The 22248-nt window shown below is 32.4% G+C and overlaps 1 protein-coding gene across 4 annotated transcripts in view; it reads right to left on the bottom strand.

The window, feature by feature from the left end:
• Positions 1-433: 433 nt before the first annotated feature.
• The window catches only part of LOC129960128 (putative ferric-chelate reductase 1 homolog), a 93641-nt gene continuing 71826 nt past the window's right edge, over positions 434-22248 (bottom strand). For 2 of the 4 annotated variants that reach the window (XM_056073284.1, XM_056073282.1), the window contains exons 9-15: positions 12241-12356; positions 11246-11332; positions 4373-4432; positions 4199-4298; positions 2509-2649; positions 2011-2093; positions 436-931 (exon numbers count right to left, since the gene is read on the bottom strand). In XM_056073284.1, the coding sequence (XP_055929259.1) occupies positions 839-931; positions 2011-2093; positions 2509-2649; positions 4199-4298; positions 4373-4432; positions 11246-11332; positions 12241-12356 (680 nt within the window). In that variant the 3' untranslated portion in view covers positions 436-838. Of the gene's footprint in view, positions 932-2010; positions 2094-2508; positions 2650-4198; positions 4299-4372; positions 4433-11245; positions 11333-12240; positions 12357-22248 lie in introns of all 4 variants that reach the window. The other 2 variants (XM_056073281.1, XM_056073283.1) reach the window with 2 other exon arrangements.

Raw genomic sequence — 22248 nt, 5'->3', positions numbered from 1 at the left:
ACGACATTATTCAGTAATTGTTGTAACTGTATACTGTATCTTGGGTAGGAAAATTTTTGCTTTCCAAAGAAGTTAATCATGTATAATTTGGTTGAAGAAAAATTGAGAAATTCTCTGAACAGTTTACTTGTAAATCCAAGTAAGATTCAATCTGTATTCGAAATTTTTATAGGAGTGAGATGACGTGGAATTAGCGTACGTTTTCAACTTCAGTTACTTTATGAACCATTTAACAAATGAGTTGTTTTAAATTAAAACAACGCGTCTGGATTCAAAGTTATTTTAAATTGCTTTTTCAAAAGTTATAACTGACATGCAACAAAATTTAGAATTTCAAATCAGATAAAATAGGAAAAGATCATATTACAACTTACAGTTTATTTAAAACTTTTTACTACAGAACAGTTAAGTAACTATAATCTGTTCAAAGATGAATTAAACAACCAACAGAAGAGAATTACAATTTTTGAGAGGCATCTTTAGTAATAATAATAATAAAATCGATGTGGTTTTAAAAGTGCAATCAGATGCCATCAAAAATTGGTGTGAATTGACACATAGTACATGAACTTCAATAAATACAGCTAAAGATGAAATGATACAGCATAAAAAGGCTTCACAAAATTAAGCAGTTCAGTAATTGATTAAGTACTGAAATTTTCCGGTATTCATTTGAATAGGAAAATATTAGAATTTTTTGATCGTAATTAACACTAAGAATATATTTTCGGCGTGTTTATATCAGAGAATAATGATAATATTTCATTAAAAGCAAGCATTTTCAGGTGTGATGCTTGTGCTTCCGAATTTCTTTGCTTGTTTGAACAGGACGGAAGATTCACGCAGCGCCAATCATTGCGTACAGAGCTATGAGAATCGCAACCACGAAGATGACATAGATTCCCAGAAATATTTGTCGAACAGCTTGGTTCTGAAAAAAAAACAAGAATCCTTTCAGTTGTGCGGCGTCTTTGATTGCCAGTCAGGCGCTAACCAGCAAAAATAATGTAGTTGAATCAATTCATTTCAATTAAAATCAATTAATACATTTCAATTAATCTCAATTTAAAAGTAAAACAATATGGGTCTCAGAATAGTTTTTTTCCCCCTGGTTCGGTGGGAAAGAAATTCTTATTTAATTCGAAATCCGAATAGAGGTCTTAAAAATCTTGATAACTCAATCCTTCAATTCTAGTAATCAATAGTTTGAAGAGTATCTGTTAACCTAATGAAACAATTTAGTAAAATGTTTTTTTTATTTATCGTTATTCAACACTTCAATTAAGGATTCTATTTTCAGAAGTTATAAATGTTACTTCAAATAAATACTCTATGCAGCGAAAAAGAATTTTAAAAATAAAATTGGGTAGGGGGGGAAAGGGGGTTACAAGTCAAATATTTTAAAATAAGGCATAATAATAGAGTTTAATGATAAATGAAAATGGACATCAAAGAGTATTTAGTTTCCTATTACACAATTTATCGAATTTTTGAGATACTGAAAGTTTTGGTTAGTGATGAAGGTAAGCGATTTTAAAAGAAATTTTCAAAAACATCTTTCTAGCTAATTTATAGTATTTTAGTGAGATTTTTTTGGCGAAAGATACAAGCTGTAGTTCATTCTGATTGTCTGAAGGAAAGAGTAATTTGCTTTCTTCCCTTCTTGATTACGTTATTAAACAAACAATCCTTTTCTTCATGGTGTAAAGTAAACTTTAGTACTCATAGCAAATTTCAAAGCAACGTTCTTAATAATTCAGTGTATCAAAATTTTCGCCAGAAGAAATTTAATTTGGCATTTCAAATGTTATTATAAAATTGTTAACTTGAAATAGCTGTTGAATTAATATAATACTGTTTTGCATAGAAATAATGAATTAATTCTCTCTTTTCATTTTTTATTGTTTGGAATAAATATTTGACTTCTTTTTGCGCATAGTATTGCTGTTCAAGAAACAGAAGAGGTCACGTTTGAAAGATGGTCAAAAAACAAATATACAAGTTTCTTACCACATGATTTTTCTCAGGAACACCAGGTTGGGCAATATTGCCTCCTCTGCTGGCCAGATCGAGCATCTTCACCTCATTGTTTTCTAGTGTAAAACAAAGGAATGCAATATTTTACAAAGTAGAAATTGAAATTATAATATTTTAAAATTGGAAATCTGCTGCGAAAAAAACACGTCAGAGTTTCTTGACAAAAATGGGGAATGCAATCGCCATAAACAAACAACAACAAAAATAATCCCAATATTTAAGTTAAAACATTTTTTTTTAAAGTAACAGCAGTTAATTTAATAATTCATTTTTCTAGATATGCCATGTAAAGCTAAAAATAGTCTTGGCGTATTTTAAAACAGTTTTTCACCCCAAATGTTTAAAATCATTTCTCTCTAGGTTAGTTTTATAATAATTTTGGGGAGCTGACAGATCATTTCGAAAAATCTAAATTCATGACTTTTATATTCCTAGCGTTGTTACGTTAGACAGTGTGTTCGAAAAGCTTACTTTTTCTTTCAGAAGTCCATGTATGTACTTGGAAGAACAGGTGAAACAACAAGTAGACTATGACAAAAACAGCCATGACTGCATAGAAGTAATCACCTAATCCAGAGGTTTCCAATTTTTTTGCGTAGAAAATAGCTACCACTAATGGGAAACAAAAAGAGAAAGTGCATGTCAATAAGCAATAAATTAATACTTAAGAAATAATACTTCATAAGGTGCAAGCACTTTTATATAATAATAATGTATGCTTCCACCTATAAACTAATATATATATATATATATATATATATATATATATATATATATATATATATATATATATATATATATTATTTATATATGTATATTACTTGTTATATATAAGTAATATATAATATATATTTATATATACTCCCTGTGAATTGCTTGCACCTATGAATGTTCTCATACATGGAAATAATTTCTCGTTCGAATTGAATTTGTGTGTTTTCAAATCTGGCTGGCAAATACTTGTAAAATTCGTTCATCAATATCTCCGTGAATGTTGCCTTGTAACTGAAATTGCACTGAATATTGATTGTGTTAATTTTCCCCAAATCAAAAGACAGAGTATAACCTAATTTCAATTAATAATTATAGATAATTAATTTTTAAAAAAATAAGACACAGAATCCCTAACTTCTTTTACTGGTTGTCTTAACACGGTACACGTGGCGGACTGCGAGTTGGGTAAAATCTACCTTGAATAATGGATTATAATTATTATTATTAATAGTGGCACGATGTTCATAATAATCTTGTCAGTAAAACGCCATCTCAATGTTATTGAAGCCTTCAGAGAATGAAGCGTAATAACTTATATTTTCAGTTCAGATAACTCGGTTCTTTTGATAATCTCAACAATTTGTGATGTTTCCGGGTTAATTTTATCTAGAAAATTGAAATTGTGTTACGAATCTCTTTCTCTCTCTCTCTCTAGCGCGCACACACACACACAGTTTATAGAAAGCAGCTTTCTGTTCCGAGACAAGAAAACTATTTTTTTCCATTGTTCGATTAGAAGCTTGTTGTAGATTACATGAAAATCAATGTCGAATTTTTCAAAAAAAAAAAAAAAATTACTGCTACGCAACGGCGTTTTACAATTATTATCATACTACACAATAGTCCCAAGCTCAGAATCTCCCCCCCCCCAGGACAAATTTGAATTCCTGTTGTCAAAGATGTCGTGATATTAATATAGTCGATGCAAGTTTTGACTTTAATTATCTTAACATTTTTTTTGTTTAGGTGCTTCACCTAAAGCTACGGTGAGCAACCCTCGTTTTACTGAGAACTGAACTTAAGCATTTGCAACATTTGGGTTTAATATTCATAAATTAAAGAAAACAAAAATTAAGCAGCTATTTTCTTAACTTTTCGAAATCTTAAAAGCACCTTTTTTGTAAACACATGGTTCAAAATCTTCCAATGCCCGTCTTAGTCACGAACGCATTTCACTCCTTGTTTTAATTTAAAATTCAGTTTTTAGCACGAATTAATAATATCAATGAAAATGGACTATTCGACATTAATGTGGAAATGCAATGATACTTCATTACAGTTCAGGATTCGAATAACTAAATTGTAAATATCGGAAAATATTGATAGTTCTAGCCTTACACATGGCTGCAATGTTCAGTTCTAAAAAAGAGTGAAAAAGGATGATTACCTGCAAGTAACTGAGCTACATTTCCAACGGTCAAATGAAGCCAGTTGAAGATCGGCCTCTTGGGGTGATCAGGTCCTGGACGGAAAAGAGCCATGATTGGCTGGAGAAAGAAAGGGCGTTCAGTTTTCATTCATCAATGACAAAGAATTGTAGAAAATGGGAAGAAATATTTACCTGAAGGAGTCCCAAAACTGTAGCAATACATCCTAAAACTGCATGTGGATTATCCGTTTCCTGGAAAAATCCATATTTTATCAATATATTGTAAGCGCTGGTTTCGTTGCATGAATTAATATTCGAGCGAGCGTGTTATTGTTATATGTTATTGTGTTATATGTTAAAAAAAATACAGACACTGGAAGAGGAAATGCTACACAAAAGTTAATGTAACTATTATTTAGATATTTCTACCTCGCACATTATTGATACCGGAATTTTACATGCGGTAATCAAAGATTCGGATTGAGCATGAGATTAAGAATGTTTAGAAAGATAACATCACCTCTTAAATCGGATACACCTTTCAGAGGCCACTTTTGGAATTTTTAGGGCATAGATATTAATATTAAAAGAGCCTCAAGAAAGAGGTGGTTGTCAGTTTAAATTGAATGCCTTTTATTACAAGAAAGAGTAGAGAAATCAAATCGAAATTAATCTGATGTAAAGAGTGTTAGTTTGTGTTTTATGGCACAAAAGCCATCTTTGGCTAAGCTGCGCCACATTCATGGAATTAAAATATTTGTATCATTTTATAATAAAATCAAATCATGAAATGTCTACAAAATGCAAATTTCTTAAAAGAGTAAAACTGTGAGGCATGAAAACGTGCAAGAATTATGTAAGATATGGTACAATACTAAAAAGCGCGTCTAATGTTTATATATAATTATAAAAACCAATATTTTTTTTAAAAAACTAAAAAGGTTAAAATGCGGAGGTTTGAAAAGCAACTCGCCCAAATCAGGGGGAGATTTCTGAAAAAATGTAAAACGCTGTAAAAAAAAAGAAAGAAAAAAACGTGGACATTTTACAAGAATGTGTAACACAGACATAGAACTGTTACAAATTGAGCAAAATGGTGTTGGCTTCCCCATCAACAAATATTGGTGGGTATGCACAATTCTCAACTTAGTTAAAATTACGTCTAGTTTTCTGCTGTGTAAAGTGAGCCAGAGATCTATTGTGGGCTTAATTGTTTGATGCATATTACGAATCTCTGCGTCTCATTCAGTTTGCCATTTGGAATGCAAAAATGCAAAATGTACATACATATTTCTTGTAATCAAAAAGAGGAAACTGTGTTGGCAAGAAAGTAGTAGCCAATTTGTCTGCCGTATCAGCCTTTTCATTTCCCAGAATTCCCACACGTGCGGGGACCCAACACAAAATAATTTGAAAGCCCTTCCAGATAAATTTGTCACACAAGATTAAAATGTTGAAAAGCAAAGGATGGCTGCGAGCATGTAAAGATGATAGGGATTCCAGAGCGCTTAGTGAATCAGTGTACATTATATAGCTATTTGCAGAACAATCTTAAAAACGATAAAGCCTTTAAAATAGCAATTACTTCTGCTGTAAAAATGGAACAAATTGAAGGAATTCTATAAGCTATTGTAGAATTTGAAACGATGCAAGCATAAGAAGTATGCCCGAAACCTCTGGAATCATCTGTAAAAATGAGCTTGAACTTGTGGTATTTTTGACGATGATCATCGAAGATTTGCTAATAAATGATATCTGTAATGTTTTGCTTGTCAAAATGTTAAAAGGGATTCAAGTATTGGATACCATGAGATTTCCAAGGTGGTAAGAGAAATGACTGCTGAGAGACCACGTGCAACTTTCTCTAGATATAGTTCTGAAGCTAAACGAGTCATTCTCTTAAAGACTGATGGTCGAGTTGTCTGAAGGTTCTGTAAAAACCGACTTCGTTAAAATTATAATAGGGTTTGATAATTTTAAAATATTAATGGAGACACATTAACTGTCACTTGATGTGTAAAGGCTCATTACATTCTATATAGAAACTTTGTACAGGTGAAGTTCTAAATGCTCCAGGACACAATACTAAGAGCTGCATGATGGACAGTATCTAATATTTGGACAATACTGCGTCTTGCCGTACCATAGACATTGCATCCATAGTCAAGTTTCGATAAAATTACTACTCTGTAGATGCGAAGTAATGGTAAACGATTGGCACCCCATGAGGTTATAGAAAGAACCTTTAAAATATTCAATGTTCTTTCATATTTTTTTTTTCTTAAGTAAGTTATACGAGAGGCAAACGAGCTTTTTATCAAAAATCAGACCCAAAAATGTAACCTCATCAAGTACATTAACAGGATGACTTTTTATGTGAATCTCTGGTTCAGGTTGGAGGCTGCGTTTCCTACAGAATTGTATACCGTTTGTTTTTCAGAAGAGAATGAAAATTTATTCATTATCACACCAAACTGAGTTGATTTATTGCAGTTTGACGCTGCCTTTCAATAAAAGCTATATTATCTTCAGTACAAGAAATGCAAAGTTCTTCAACATATAAATGACCATTTACAAATAAAGTTAAATGGGCTAAAATAGCATTGATTTTTAAAACAAAAAGAGTCACACTCAAGGCACTTCCCCGAGGAACTCCTTCCTCTTGTACAAGAACATCAGAAAATTCTGAACCTAATTCTGAAAATCCTTAACTTCAGGAAGTTTCAGAACAGAAAATTCTAAACCTAACTTAATTCTGAAAATCCTTAACTTGAGGAAGTTTTGGATAGATATTGGCAAATTTTCTCTTAAATTGTAATTGTAGAGATCCTTCAAAATGTCAAAGCGCCAAGCTGTGTCATAGGCTTTTGCGAATCTAAGAATATAGCCCCTAAATGTTTTCTACGGAGAAAAGCATTTCACACATCAGTTTCCAGAGTCAACAGTTGATCATGCTCGTCTGAAGCCAAATGAAAACGTCTCTTTGAAAAATGTTTAACGTTTTGTCATGTTCCAAATAGTATACAAGTCTGCGATACAATTTTTTCCAACAGTTTGCACAAGCAGTTGTCAATCGGTTCTATAGTTAGAAGGGTCCGAGGGATTTTAATCCGGTTTTAGAATGGGTATGATGGTTGCTTCTTGCCAGGTAGTGGTAAAATATTGTTCTTTCCAAATTCTATTATATAGGAAGAGTAAGTTCTTTTAAGAGAAGCTTTAGAAAGATGTTTCAGCATATCATAACTTATATTATCAGGTCCAAATGAAGATTTGTGTACACTATTGAGGGAAGTTTTAAGTTCAAACAGTGTTAATATTCTGTTATATGAAGCGTTTGCTGCAGTTTGAAATTCTAGTTTTTTTTTTCTTTTTCCATTAAAATTTTAAAATTTTGCAATGTATTTGTGTAATACTTACTACGATTTGTGTCAGCGAAAGCCGAAGCTATCGAGTTTGCTATATTTCGTAAAGAACTTACAGGAGCTTTATTTTTAAGCAAGATTGGAATCCTATGACTTGCAGATGTTCCAAATATTTTTTTAAACCCTATTCCAAAGTTGCTTGCTGAAAAGTGAAGGGCTGATGGAGCTCACATATTTCTCCCACGAGTCCCGTTTGCTACGTCTTTGAATTCTCCTAGGTGTTTGCTTTTTTACAGCGAATGAAATTCTCAGTATTGGGGTACTTACGGAACTTATCCCAGGCTTTGCGTTGCATCTTATATGATATCTGGTAATTATTATTCCATCATACCTTGCGTTGCCTCCTAAATTTTGTAAAAGTTTTAGGAATTGAAGCATTCACTGCAGTTGTCAGAACCTGTGTAATCTGGGCAACTGCTGTATCTATATTAATGTTATTCACCATTTCCTCAGTAATATTGGCTAATGAAGTGAATTTTGTCCAGTTGGCTGCATCGAATTTATATCTGGGAGAACTGGGAGTAGTGGACGAGTGATGACTTCTTTTACCGTATAATACTAAGGGAAAATGGCCACTACTATGTAAATCCTTATCCATTTACAAAGAAAAAAAGTGGTAGAAGGATGGAGAAAAAATTTCTAGATCAAGTGCATGAAAACTTTTTGTTTGTGTATGAAAGTAAGTTTGCTCATCATTATTAAATAGACAAAGGTTATGATAGTCTAAAACCTGTTCTATCTGATGACCTCTGCTGTTAGTGTTATTGTTCCCCCAAAGATGATTATGACCGTTGAAATCACCTTGAATAATGAAAGGTTCAGGAAGTTGAGAAACAAGATTATTTAGATTAGAATGATCAATTATACGTGTTTGGTGGTAGGTAAAGACAGCAAACAGTAACTAGAAAATGCGTATGGATTCGGGTTGCGACAGCTTCTAGTGAAGTGTTCAAGACTAATGGACATGAAGGCACATGATTTGAAATAAGGAAGGCTGTCTCCTCCTGAAGCTCTTTCTTGCTTGCATGACTATCATGTAAAATATTATAGTCCTGCAATAAAGTTGTTTCATTAGATTTTAAAAACGTCTCTTGCAAGTAGGTTGATAAGAATTAATTATATCTTTGATATCAGAATTTTTCTGATTCACCCCACGACAAGTTCCAAGAAACGAGTGTATTCATAATCTAGAACCAGAGAAGGAGGAAAAAGTGTAGAGGAACGAGAATACTAATTGCTCTTTGGTGAGAGTGGGGAGTAACACTCTCAGACATTGAATCGTCCTCAGATGAGTTCGCCTTGAGAGTATTATCACATTTTACTCTTTCAGTATTGGTGGATATTTTTAAATAAAAACCTTGCAAAGATAATGTTTGTTTCTTCAATTGTTTAGATATATCTTTGCCTTTCTTGGCGGCATCAACAGAGCCTTCTTGTTCTCAATTTTTTTTCTCTTTCGCCTTTTTTTGCTTACTTAAGCTTTTAGAAGGGGTACCTGTGAGAGAATTTTTAACTTTTGATGAAGACGAATGGTTTGAATGAAGGCCAGGTAGAGAAATCTGCTGTTCAGAAATTGCACTGGAAGATAAAAGAATCTGAGATGATATGATAGAAATATCAGTAGGGTTGGGACATATTACTTTTATTAGGTAAATAATTTGCCTTAGTAGGTTGGGATGTTTTACAAGCCCAACAGTTTGGACATGCTAGGATAGAAACAACATCATCCTCTGTAAAAGTAGCAGGTATTTTGGCAAGAGATATTTCAGTCTGTATCTGTAGATGCGATGGAAGTTTTTAGAACAGTTGCGAAAGATTTACCACTTGTTGGGTTTTACTTGTACCTTTTTTACGGGCTTCAACGAATGATAGATTTTGTATAATTCTTACAATTTGGATTTCTCTCTCTTGAATCCAACGTGAACAAGATTTAGAATAAGCTGGATGATTTCCACTGCAATTAATACACTTTGGATAGGACGCGGAACATTTTTTACTGTCATGTCCAATTTCACAGCATTGAGTGCATGACTGCTTACATCGGCAGATTTAGCAATAAATAGAAAAAAGAAACGTAAAGAATCGAGACGTTGACACTCAGAAAAGGACCCATGCAAATGGAACAAAAATTCGGGTTCCGATGGACCGCCCACCATTGAGCCTAATTGGGAAAGGTAGTTGCCGACTCTGGGCATTCCCAGCCTCCTTACCCACCTTGGTGCTAGCCAGGACCTATAAGCTCAGGGCTACTTCCAGGAATGTTGATCACCCTTACCGTCAAGCCCCGGAAGTTGATCACTTTTGTTTGATCCTCTTTAGCATACCAGCCATATGGCTAGGATACCAGCCTAATTGAATTAATCAGGGACCTAAATACACCACCCATCTAAAGGATCGCCACGCATGGCTAACAAGTGGGGGTATATTGCTATCTATGAGAAGCTAGCAATAAATAGAGCTATAACAGCTTCTCATGGAGAGCTCCCTCGCCTACCCTCGAGGGAAGAAAATAGAAAGCGAAAACTCAAATAGAGGAAAAACTAGGAAAAAGAGCAGGCACTAGGGTACCTACTGATTGTGAATCCCATCACACCTGAAGAAGGTGTGCCCCCTGAGGAGGAATCTAAAGTAAAGTAGAAAAATGAATCTGATCCCTTACCAAGTATCTTCGGTTAAGTGCGTTTTTCTAAATCTAAGCAGGAATTTCGGTCGGTTTGATTTATTGTAATTTAATGATGCAGGACTAAGAAAATAGATGATATTACTAACCATTCCTCAACAACTTCTGACAAATCAAGTAAGGAAATTCATTTTCCGATATAAAAAGTTACTCCCAAAAATTAAAGATCCGAACAAATAAAAATTGAATCTTTTTTTCAAAAAAGAAAATTTCGCATAAAATACCTCTTTTTTTCCGATAAAAGTCATTGCGTTGGAATTGGGGAATTAGGATTTATTTTAAATGCATTTTATCATCCAAAAGGAAAACTTTTCAGAACGAAAAAAATTTGCTTGAGAAAGAGATATTATTGTAGTATATTTATTTAATGAATTTAACAGATGACTGTCTCAAACTCGAATACTGTTATGGAATTTTACCATGAAATGATCATTTGAATAAGAGTGAAAAAACATATGAACTCTGAAACCGCTGGTTTGACAAATACTTTGAGAAGCATTGTTATATTCTTTTCAGAATAATATTTAGGAGTCGAATCCAGGATTATTTTTTTTTTCAATTCGTACTTGTCAATCAATTGTTTATGGTTCGGATTACAAATAAAGCGACATTATAATCAAATTAGCGCAAAATATTCCAAGATGTTATTTGATATTCTGAATGCCTCACAATATCGTAGCAATATAATAGAGAATTTAATGTTAATAGGTAAGTAATTTTGCTTACTCCATTTTTAATAAGTTATAGAATACATCTATTTCAAGATTCATCCAAATGGTATATAATAATTGTAGTCAATAGTTAGTCAATGTAGTTTAGCCATTGTGATCTTTAATTTTACGGCGCCAATATTTTCACTCAAATGTTCTGTGGATGTAAAATACTCTGGGGAAGAGATTTCTTGTAATAAATAAATCAGGCATCTGGTGAGAAATATATAGCAATGAAAGATTTATTACTTACATAATTCCAACCATTCTTGTGTACAAAAATGACGATAAAGGCTATTACAACAAAAGTTAACGCCACAAGCATCAGGCCTCGGTGTAACTGTTGGAGGAAAAACAATTTACTATAATAACTGCATGAAGTAATACCATACAGAATGTTCATTCGAACCATGGATCAACTACTTATTTCTAAACCATTAAGCATATATTACTGATTGGAAAATTGCTTTAAATAAAGTAAACAATTTATATTTATATTGTTCGAGTCAATAAATTTGCTGCTGAAAAATAAGGGAATATACATTTTTATACAATCTCCTTGTAGTACTATAAAAATATAATGACGTTATCATTTTAAACAAAAGAAATCCCGTCCGTTTGAAACGAAAACTATCCAATTCGAATATATTAGTCCATTTTAGATCATTTGAGTGGTTATCTCTAGAAGCATCCGACAATCATATAATGCTTCTGTTGTCTAGAGGTGGCCGTTTGTTGTATTAAAATAATGAAATTATTTTAATTCGACAGTAGCTTTTGGAGCAGAAGAGCGGAACTTTTTATTACTTAAAATATTAGTGTGCCAAGATTATTTTATTAAATGCGGCTAATAAGATCGGAGACTGTATAAAAATTAAAATTTCACTTTTTTTTCTACAGCGCATATATACTATAACTATATTAATTTAAGATGTTTTTTCCAATTTGAAGTATATGCCTATTTCTAACGGTTTATAAATTACTTGGTGGCTATTATAATTGACAATCTGTAGAAACTAAATTTATTAAAAGCAAATTAATATTGAAAAAACACTTTGCATAGAAGATCATCTCATTTCAATGTCAATATGAAAAGTTAAAAGAATCCAATCGAACTGAAATTAAAAAAAAAAAAAAAAACTCAAGCACATCAATTTTAGATATTTAGAATTAAAAATATTTTGTTAATTTTAAAACGAAATTTCTACCTTATTACTGTGACTCTAGCAGTTTTTGAAAAATACTTACTGCAAACCATATTTTTACGCCACATAACGTTCGGTTTTCCCAAGAAGGTTTGAAATGCCTTGCAAGCAGTATTCCAATACTTACAAGACCTACCCATGCAGTGACCATGAAAGTTCCTGCAACGTAAAATAGACAACTTTGAGTAAACTGCTCAATAAAAATAATCAGAACGTTACAAGATTGACCTAACAATTCCATGAATAAATTATATCTTTTGAAAGACAAAAGAATCATCAAATATCAATTTAAATAAACATTTGAAAATAGCATTTTGTCAGAAGAGTTTTTTATATGAATTTTTAAACTGTTAAAAATTGTTCTACCATATCTGAAATCATGCCAACGATAAATTTTTCTTCGAAAATTGCAAAGATTAAAAATGAAGGCATTAAAGCAAACAATTAAGAGCGCCGAAAAATGTTTTCATAAATATGAAATTACAATTTTTCAGTTGAAGCAGAAAATCAGATGAGCAACTTTTATTCGGCGGAAAAAAATATTTATTGAACAATACGTTATGCGAATGCATTGCCTACAATGGAGTATTTGTGTCAAAATTCTAACAAAAAATATTTTTCATGTGTCTTCAAGTTAAAACCATTGCTATTAACTTTTGAATTTCTTTATATCAGCTAATATGCTTAAAACGTTTATGTAATATATGTATTTTTTAAAAATATATATCGCATTCTCTTAACTATTTATAAGAGAAAAAGATTTGTTTTTTTTACAAGTAAAGTTTAATTTATTTATAAAATTTTAATTATTTATGTAAATTAATGCATATAAAGTATGCGCTTTCTACATTTGATATTCACCAAAGTTGATTCCGAGTGTTTCTTGAATAACTATAGTAGATTAACGGATCCAGGCTGATTCCTCACTACTCTGGTCTTCATCTTTTAATTTTTATCTACAGGGCCATCATAATGCATTCCATGAATGCATTGTAGAGTCGCACTACTGTATAGTTTTTTTCTTTGCTTTTTTTATGACAACTCATAAAAGGACCATTGCTTGAAAGAAAACAGTTCAAGATATCTTTATTGTGTACATTTCTACTGAATCTCTTTAAGTTAATAAATTGTACAATATTTTTTTCACTCAGCAGCGTCTTTTGATAGTAGATTATTGGGTGTAATTGTCTGTTTATTTTCTATGAATTAATACTTTCTGTACTGTTGAAGTAATAGGGTGCTATTTGTAAGGGTCGTCCATGTTTGAAACCTTTTTTACATCTATGTAATGTTTTTTCTATTATGGCTTCTAAAATTACTTACAACCTTTTAATCAACTCAACATCTACTTCAGAAGTTCCTGAAACAATTTCTGGATCTGGAAAGAAAAATCTAGCTATGCTCCTACGATTTGATGTTTCAAAGCCTTTCTTCGGAAGATTAATACGCAGTTTTATTCGCCTTTGAGCTTTCTTTGCATGTTTTTTTCAGTGTATTTCAAAATTATTTCGACTTCACATCTATCCACCGTTTCTGAATCGGGAATTTGTATGTTAAGTGAAATACTTATACGTGTAATAATAATAATAATAATAATAATATACGTTTATGCAAAGTTTATTGACTACATTTTAAAATTGCAAGGTTTCTTCGAAAATTCTTTCCTAATTTATTTAAGCTTTTTTAATGCGGGTCCGCTGATACGTATTGTTGATTTAGCACGGTGTGCTTAATATTTAATATTCCCCCAATCGGCTGATACTTTTGTTTTGTTCAACATGTTTATTTTCTAAATACCGAATTTCTTCATTTGTTTTATATGAAGTTTCAGGTACAAGATGGATGTGGATTGATATGCAGAATCTTCTAGAGAAGTGGTTTGAGTTTTGCTATTTGGTTTTCATCTTCTCTTTTATATTAACAATTAGTTTTATAGGTATAAAGGCATTTGAAAGATATTAGCTTCACTATCTTTCACAGGAAAAGTTTTTAGAGCTTCTAAGAGAGATCGTAACCCAATTTAATTCTAGAGTGCCCCTTTCTCCAAAATTTATAACTTGTAATACTAATAAATACTTCCATAACCGTGAAGTGGTGTGATGTAATAAACATTGAAACTTCAGTCAACATTTCAGAGATTATAAATGAGTCGTCGTTGGGTATCTGTGTTTTCGCTTCTTTAAGTTATAAATATTAACAGTATACATTTTTATTTGCATTATGCACCAAATCGCTTTCTTGTTAATTATGCATTAACGAAGATTATCAATGCTTCTTCCAGGGCATGTTTTTTAATTCTATTTTTTCCGGATATTGAAAGTGCCTTAAAATTTTTAAAAAAGCATATTGGAGTTTCTATATGTTTTTAATCATATCCGTCACATCAAGGTTTCTTGCAGCTTTGTGATTCATAAATGCAGAAAAGGCCGCGGCTATTCAATGGTTGATTGTTGACTTAATTTTTCAATATTTCTGCATTTCCTTCTTTTACAGGACCTATTGAAATCTTTAAAAAAAACGTCTAAGACCAGGAAAGATGAGTACCTTGACGATATTTGCCGACTGAATTTCTATTCTTTTGCAGGAACTTCGCTTTTTTGCTTGCTAAAAAGTTTTTTTTTTTTTTGTTATTGTAAAAATTCGATTTAAAAACCGGATGAGCATAAAGTAAACTTCTCCCAGCATCAGGACACCTCATTATATCAGCCACTATATTTTCCAAAAACTGTAGGTTTTTATCAATTGATCTATTGGGAGTTTCTTTACTAATCCGTATAATGGCAGTATAATGAAAATTTCCTTCCCATTTTTAACTATAATAAGCTTTTAAAAACATAACTTTTAGTTCTTCAGTTTGGTGATTACATAACAAGATATTTAAGCATTACTATAATCAACCTCAAAAGTAGACAAATCTTAATTTGTGTGAAAACGCATTTTAGATTTTTGCCAAATTATGCCCTTTAGTCCATAAAAATAAAACGTTTTCAAGTATTAACTTTAGCCTTATGTATAATATTAATAAATTTATTAAATTAAAAAGTATCGTGATTACTATAAAGACGAAAACAAGATGGTTTTATAAGTTAATATTATTTGTTCAATGTAGAAAGTAAGTATAATTTAACAGTAAAGTCGCTTTCAAGTCGAATATATATCAAAAGTATCATGAAATATACTTTATAAAAAATTATAAAAGAAATTGGAAACTGTATGAGGAATATTTTTTCGTTGAAATCTATTTTAAACGTTGCAAATTTTACAGTTATAGTTTGTAAAAGGTCCGACAAACCCTGATACACATTTAAAAAGCTTTTATAATATCTAAATTAAAGCTAAAAAAGGCTTAAAACAAACTTTTGTTTTGAAATTTCTATATTATATTAAAAATTACTTAAATTATACATAAATTTAAAACAAAGCTCTTACCTTTCTTTAAAACTTAAACCTGATTCCATTTGAATCCATCAATTTATAAGGCCACATATTATATTAACGCTAAATAAAACTGAAATGTAAGAAGAAAAAAAGCACGTACACTCAAATAAATTTGTTGTTCAATTGCGGATAAAAGTAACTGTATGTCGCATGTATCAGAAACAAATGATGATAGACGCACCAATTAGTCAGTTTTTATAAAATAGGCTTTTTACTCTTTCCTTTTTTCTGCCAGAGATTTTGCCACAAATACTCCACTGTGCGGTTTTTTTCGACTCTCTTCCAATTTCTATTTCAGTCAATAGCAACTTCCACTAGAGGTGCCAGAGAAGTTCAGAAACAATGAAAAAACTGGTTCCCATAACGTTTTCATGCATTTATTTTTAATTAGATTTCATTAAGTAACTAATATTGACATTCTTATATTGTTGGCGAGCCTTTACCTTCAAATCTCATTTCCGATTCTGCTAGCTCTGAGGAAAAATGCTTTGATTTATACTGCTATCTGGTTGAGCAGAGATATGAATTACTTGATTGGCGAATTTCAGTATTCAAATTACATAATGGCTTACTAGATGTTTGGTCTAGTTTGGTTAGATTCAAGCTCCATTTTAAAGCATCAAAATAACTACTTCAAGATAAAATCTAGTAAATTTGACCTGTGCTGAAATGACGAGGCTATGGACTGAAGCAGCACCCTCTCTTCAAAATTCCACGACACACCAGCGAGAATGGTATGGTATTTTGAGATTTAATATCTCAAGAGCCAAATATAGCCATACTGCGCCAATAAAATGGTATTTAAAAATATGTCATGTACAATTCAGTCATACAATTTAAAATTATAGTTTCTCATGATAAAATGAAAGACATCCAATAATGAATAGTATCAGCATTTTTAAAAGTGCAAATTACATCTCAGAAAGAATTTTTTTTTCCAAAAATGTTAGAAGATTAAAATATCAATGAAATTTAAAAGATGAAAATGCAACTCTCATAACATTAAAACAGGTACAATAAATTATAAAATGAAGGGAAAAGAAAAAAAAATCATTGTAATCATTTGATTCGGTGTTTTTTCAAGTATCCGTTATGAATAAGGGTACATAAAGGCTCACCGTAAAAAATTTTAAGATCGACCCATTGAACTAGACATTTTTAGGGACTTTGTTTAAAAATAATTTTATCAACTGTGGTGGAATCGGTAGAAGGTTCCGGAGCATGTGGTGTTTTTATCAATTGTTTCATGAGGGTTGTATTCTTTTGCATTATCTGATTCTATTTCGCGGTCAGTGTTTTGATTGGGCTTATTTTTTACCATGGTTTCAAGCTGAGAATTGGCTTTATCCATTTTATCAGCTGATTTATAATTAATGGTCTGCGAAGAGCTAAAATTAGAGACTGGTATAGATTGGGAGATTTGTCGGGTGAAGTCTTCCAGAATTTAGAATTCGATATATTTTCAGAATTTTGTTTGTGATCTTTTTTTTTATTTTTTCTTATAAGTAACAGTTTAAAATTTATCCAGGTCCTGTGGTATTTCATTAGATGGGGCATTAGATATTTCACGTTCATGACCAGTTGGCTGAGGAACAATATTACTATAGAGAGCTACTGGCAGTGACGTTACAATAGCGGATTCGGGAGTATTAACAGTAAGCATGTTATTTCCATTGTTTAGAATAAAATCAGTTGCAGCTGGTTTTTTGATCATAGTAGAGTAGCTAGTACCAGATACAGGAATTTGAGATTTTACAAGTTTGCGAACTTCAGAATAAGAAATTTGTTTTTTAATTTTTACACTAATTATTTATTTTTCTAGTTAGCATGCAGGGCAGTTCCGAGAAAAGGAAGTATGTGCACCTTTGCAATTAAAGTATTTTTCCCGAGATGTGCATTGCGTACTATCGTGACCTACTTCCGCGCAGCGGGAGCAAGTTAGTGTCCCGCGGCAAGAAGTTCTTGAATGTCCGAACCGTTGGCACTTAAAACAACGAAGCGGGTTGGGAATATATGGTCGAACCAACAGGCGCATGCACCCCGCCTTTATGTACTCGAGTAATTTATTAAAACTAAAAGTAAGAATCAGATGTTTGATATTTAGGAACTGGTCATCCCTCCGTATAGAGATACGCCGTACATGGCTAACCACTTGTCCTTCCAACTCTTTAGACGTTTCTTCTATAATATATCGGTATATTGGACCCCTGCAGGAAATAACACCTTTGGAGGAATTCAGTGAAGAATGTGGAGAAACAACGACTGGCATATTTTCCAATGATTTTAATTTCATTATTTGTACAGATTGTTTACGAGATTGCCCTTCGACCAGCAAATCGCCAGTTATACCTATCTCAACAAGAAACGGAGAGACAGAATGAAATGTATCATTAGTAGCAGATGATCTTTTGATAACGAAAAAGGTTGGAAAATTAGGTATTGTTGGAAAGGAAGAAACATTTTGTTGCCCACTTAAGGGGAAGGTTTGCGCTTGCCCATACAATACTAATGAAATTTCAGGCCCGACGGTACCGCCCACCACGGAGCCCAACAAGGGAAGGCAGCCACCGGCTCTGGCCATTTTCAGCCTCAGCGCTTACCTTAGTACTTGCCGGAACCTATACGCTCAGAGGTACTCCCGGGGACAGTGATCACCCTTACCGCCAAGCCCAAGAAGTAAATCCTTTGCTTGATCCCTAGCAAACTAACCACTCAGGTGGCTATCTACCAGCCGATTAATATACCGGGGACCACAGTGCACCGCCCGTCTAATGGGTCGCCACGCACGGCCAACACGTGGGTGTTTTGGCTGTCCATGAGAAGCAAGGAGCAAACAGAGCGGCGACAGCTTCTCATGGAGAGCTCCCTCGATTGCCGTCAAGGGAAGAAACAAAGCAGACAACAGCAGACCGAGAGGAGGGGAATCTGGAAGGCAGACCAGATCACTTGGGTACCTCGGGGTCGCTAAGCCCGTCACACCTAAAGAAAATGTGCCCCTGAGAGCCACACCAGCAAGAAGACATGAGAAATTATATTTAAATACATCGAGTATAGGGGCATAGCAATCGGGGGACAAAGGAATATAGATGGCCCGGCCTCTATCGGAACAATTTTTTGAGATAAAATTTTTTTGTCTCTTCGTAATATGCTTATATCCTGAGCGTCATCTATATTTACTAAACCATTGATCACGACTTTTTACCAAGGATTATATTAAAGCCCGAGCGCATGTTACCCTTTCTACCTCACTGATCGAGCAGTGTAGATTATTTTAAAGAAAGGCAGAATTCTTCTGGAAAGATGAGCACGACTTCGTAGAAGACTCCAAGAAAATGATTAATTGTAGATTAATAAATGCGGTATGGCGATATTACAGCTCAGACGAGCCAAAAAAAAAAAAAAAAAAAGAAAAAAAAATACTTTACCGTCGGCAAGAAGAGCAAGAGCTTCACAGGGCGTTCTTGAGTTCTAGACGCCCTGCAATAGTGACGCATGCTATCACTATTGCGGGGGCAGCGTGTCGGAATTTACCACGCTTGATGGCATAGAGAGATATCTCTTAATGAAATACCACTTTGCAGTAAAAGTTCAAGGTATGCTTTCCCAAATTTAGAGGAAATGGAACTTGAACACGTTTCATTTCTGTTTATGAGAGTGTTTATTTAAGCTTCCGAGCCACCGTGTTTCAATCCCTTTATCGCTTCTTATTAGTCAGTTTTGTCTTGTGTATTGCAGAGTCTTTAAGAAGCAATATCACTATTTGTCAAAACGAATAATATTGCATTCCATGCCCTCCACTAAAAATGCTTTGTTATTTCCGTAAACGATCCCAACAGAATGCACTCTAATTAGCGTATGCCTCAAGAATCAGTGACATTGTGACGTATACGATAACTGCATACAATACCTTTGACTACTACTACTACTACTAGTAGTAGTAGTAGTAGTAATGCCTGTTTAGTAATGGCACTAGTAATGCCACATGTCTCTATTCACCTGATGGAGACTTATGCGCCCGGCGACAGGACATGACCATAAATATGAAATGCAGCATACTTTTTCATATGTGTTTATACTATTTTTGCCTCATTTATGTATAAAAAGATTTCAAAAACAAACATTATGTAATATCCACATATAGTGAGTAGTATTCGTTCGCTACTATGATTTCAACTATGTTAGATATCGTAAAATAGGTAGAATTTGTGACAACGTTGCAAATGTGACTTACTGAATTTTTAGATTAATGTTATATGGATGCAAGGAAAAAATAAGCATTTCCATTCATATATCAGTTAAATATTTATTCTGTTTTAAAGTAAGTGGCAAAATATATATTCAGAGAAAGGACTTGGAAAAAATATATATTGGGAATAATTTACTATAAGTTCATCCGAATTGTTTAAAGATAAAATGAACGTTTTATTGTCCAACGTTTTCTTAGATTAGATTGTTTAGTTCTAACATCTTAAACTAGGGATTGGTTGGTTGTATAGGATTGCATGGCGCAAAAGCCAGATATTGCGACACTGCGCCATACAGATAGTGTTAATAAAATACATTGTAATCTTAAACTAGAGGTATACCCAGAAAGTAGTCAAATTTTTTTAATAATCCTCATAAACTGGCAGTAAAGAAGCCAAAGCAACAACAATACATCCAAGCAAACCGTCAAATGCGAGTTCAAAAACAAGAAACTAAATACAGTGCCTAAATTCTATACTTGGATTCATACATTGTATAATGGTGTGAACTGAAAAATCAAATATTCTGTTTTTCTAATTGCGAGAAAAGATATTAGTGGTTCAAACTGAAAATCAGTTTCTTTAATTGGATTGATGAAATTTTTTTCTACTTTAAAATATATTTTCTCGAAAAGTTATTCTATTGTTAAAAAGATAATCTACAAAAAAATCTACTTCATTGAAAACACTTCTATAGATTTTTAAATGTTCAGGTAGTTCAAATTTGGCAGTATTCCTCTATATATGTTGCTTTTAGATGAACGCTGTCTCAATTCATTTCTTTGAATTCCACCCACAAGGAGTAAAACAGGTTTCACGGTGCCGTCAATCGATGAAGCTTGTTGATGAAGGGCACAAAGTCTGTTTTGCTTTATGCTTACAGACTGCTTCTACAATGTAGTTTTTAAATTGGTATTTAATTAAATATGAGACATGTTGGAATTAAATTTAAACAACGATTTTTCAAGTTTCTGAAATATAAAAAAAATGAATTTCTGATAATCGAATGTAAAGATTTGATTAATTTTTTTTTTTGGGGGGGGGGAACTAAGAATGCTGAAAATATATGAATAATGAACGACATGTGATAAAATAGGAGCAAAAATATGGTTCATCGAAATGATGTTTTCTTCCAAATGGCATATTAATCCTTAAATTTTTACTTCTGAAATATTTAACAAAGACATATATGAAAATTTGAATTTGCAACTCAATTTACTCTAAAGGCATCTTTTTATTTTTGGACTACCTATTCTAGAGCTCTGGAAGTTAATATGGCCACAAAAAGGTAAAGATTGTAAATGAGAAATATTTCTAATCCTTTGATGAGGAAGGATTCAAAAGAATTGTTTATGAAAAACTGAAAGACCTTGAATAGTTGCCTACCAATTGCAGATAATAAATAACGGATCTTACTGTATGCGCTCATCCTTATAACCTTCTCGTTAAATGCAATAGTGGACACAAGTTCGATGACTTCATTCTACCGTATGTTAACGTTTTGTACTCGAGAGGTGACTCATAGTCACCAGTCAAGACGATGCATCGTTTTGACGTTTTATTTATGTATTTTTCAATTTTGATTGTTAAGGATACCAACAGAATGGTAAAACGAAGTAAATTCATTTTTCGGGGAAATTCAACTTGAAACAATTATATATATTTCATATATTTTTGGAATAAACAAATATTAAGTGAATAATTTTGCATCGAATTACTTTTCCGAGTGCAAAGGATTAAATAAAATCCGCCACTTTTTCAAGTCAATTTAGATTTACAGTTGTTCAGATGCCGTTTTAAAGATAAAAATAGACTCGTAAAGGTAGGGAGAATGTTTGGCTTTAATACAAGGCGGAAAATATATAATTGATCAAAATTTCAAAATAATCTAGATGAGCAATTTTTGGGGTTAGTTAAATCAGATTCTGTAACAAAAGAACTTTTTTACACTAAAAGATGCAAGATCTGTTTTGGATTGGAGTTTAATGGAAACTTAGGAAAATAAAGTGTTCATTAGAGAAGCATTTTTAATACATATTGATTTCGATATTAAATTTAAAGTTTGGGTAGTATCAAGTTTTACTTGTACCTCAACGAATGGGTTTTGTTTCTGAAGATACTTTACACTTGTATGATTTTTTAATCCATTATCTAAAATGTAAACTGAAAATAAATGCGGTTATGTTAAAGCTGAACTGAATTTATTAAAAGTTATCAGAAATATAAATTTCTAAAAAAAACAAATGTTTTAAAAAAATTCTAAAAATGAGCAATAGAAAGTTCTGAAAAGGAATAATTTGAGAGAAAATACTATAGTCGTAGCGAAATGATTTTTTTCATGCAATATTAGCCAATTTTAAAATAATTTA

The sequence above is a fragment of the Argiope bruennichi genome, chromosome X2, assembly GCF_947563725.1.
Source record: "Argiope bruennichi chromosome X2, qqArgBrue1.1, whole genome shotgun sequence".
Lineage (NCBI taxonomy): Eukaryota > Metazoa > Arthropoda > Arachnida > Araneae > Araneidae > Argiope > Argiope bruennichi.
The sequence above is the reverse complement of the archived record's forward strand: the minus strand, read 5'-3'. Positions and strand labels throughout refer to the sequence as shown.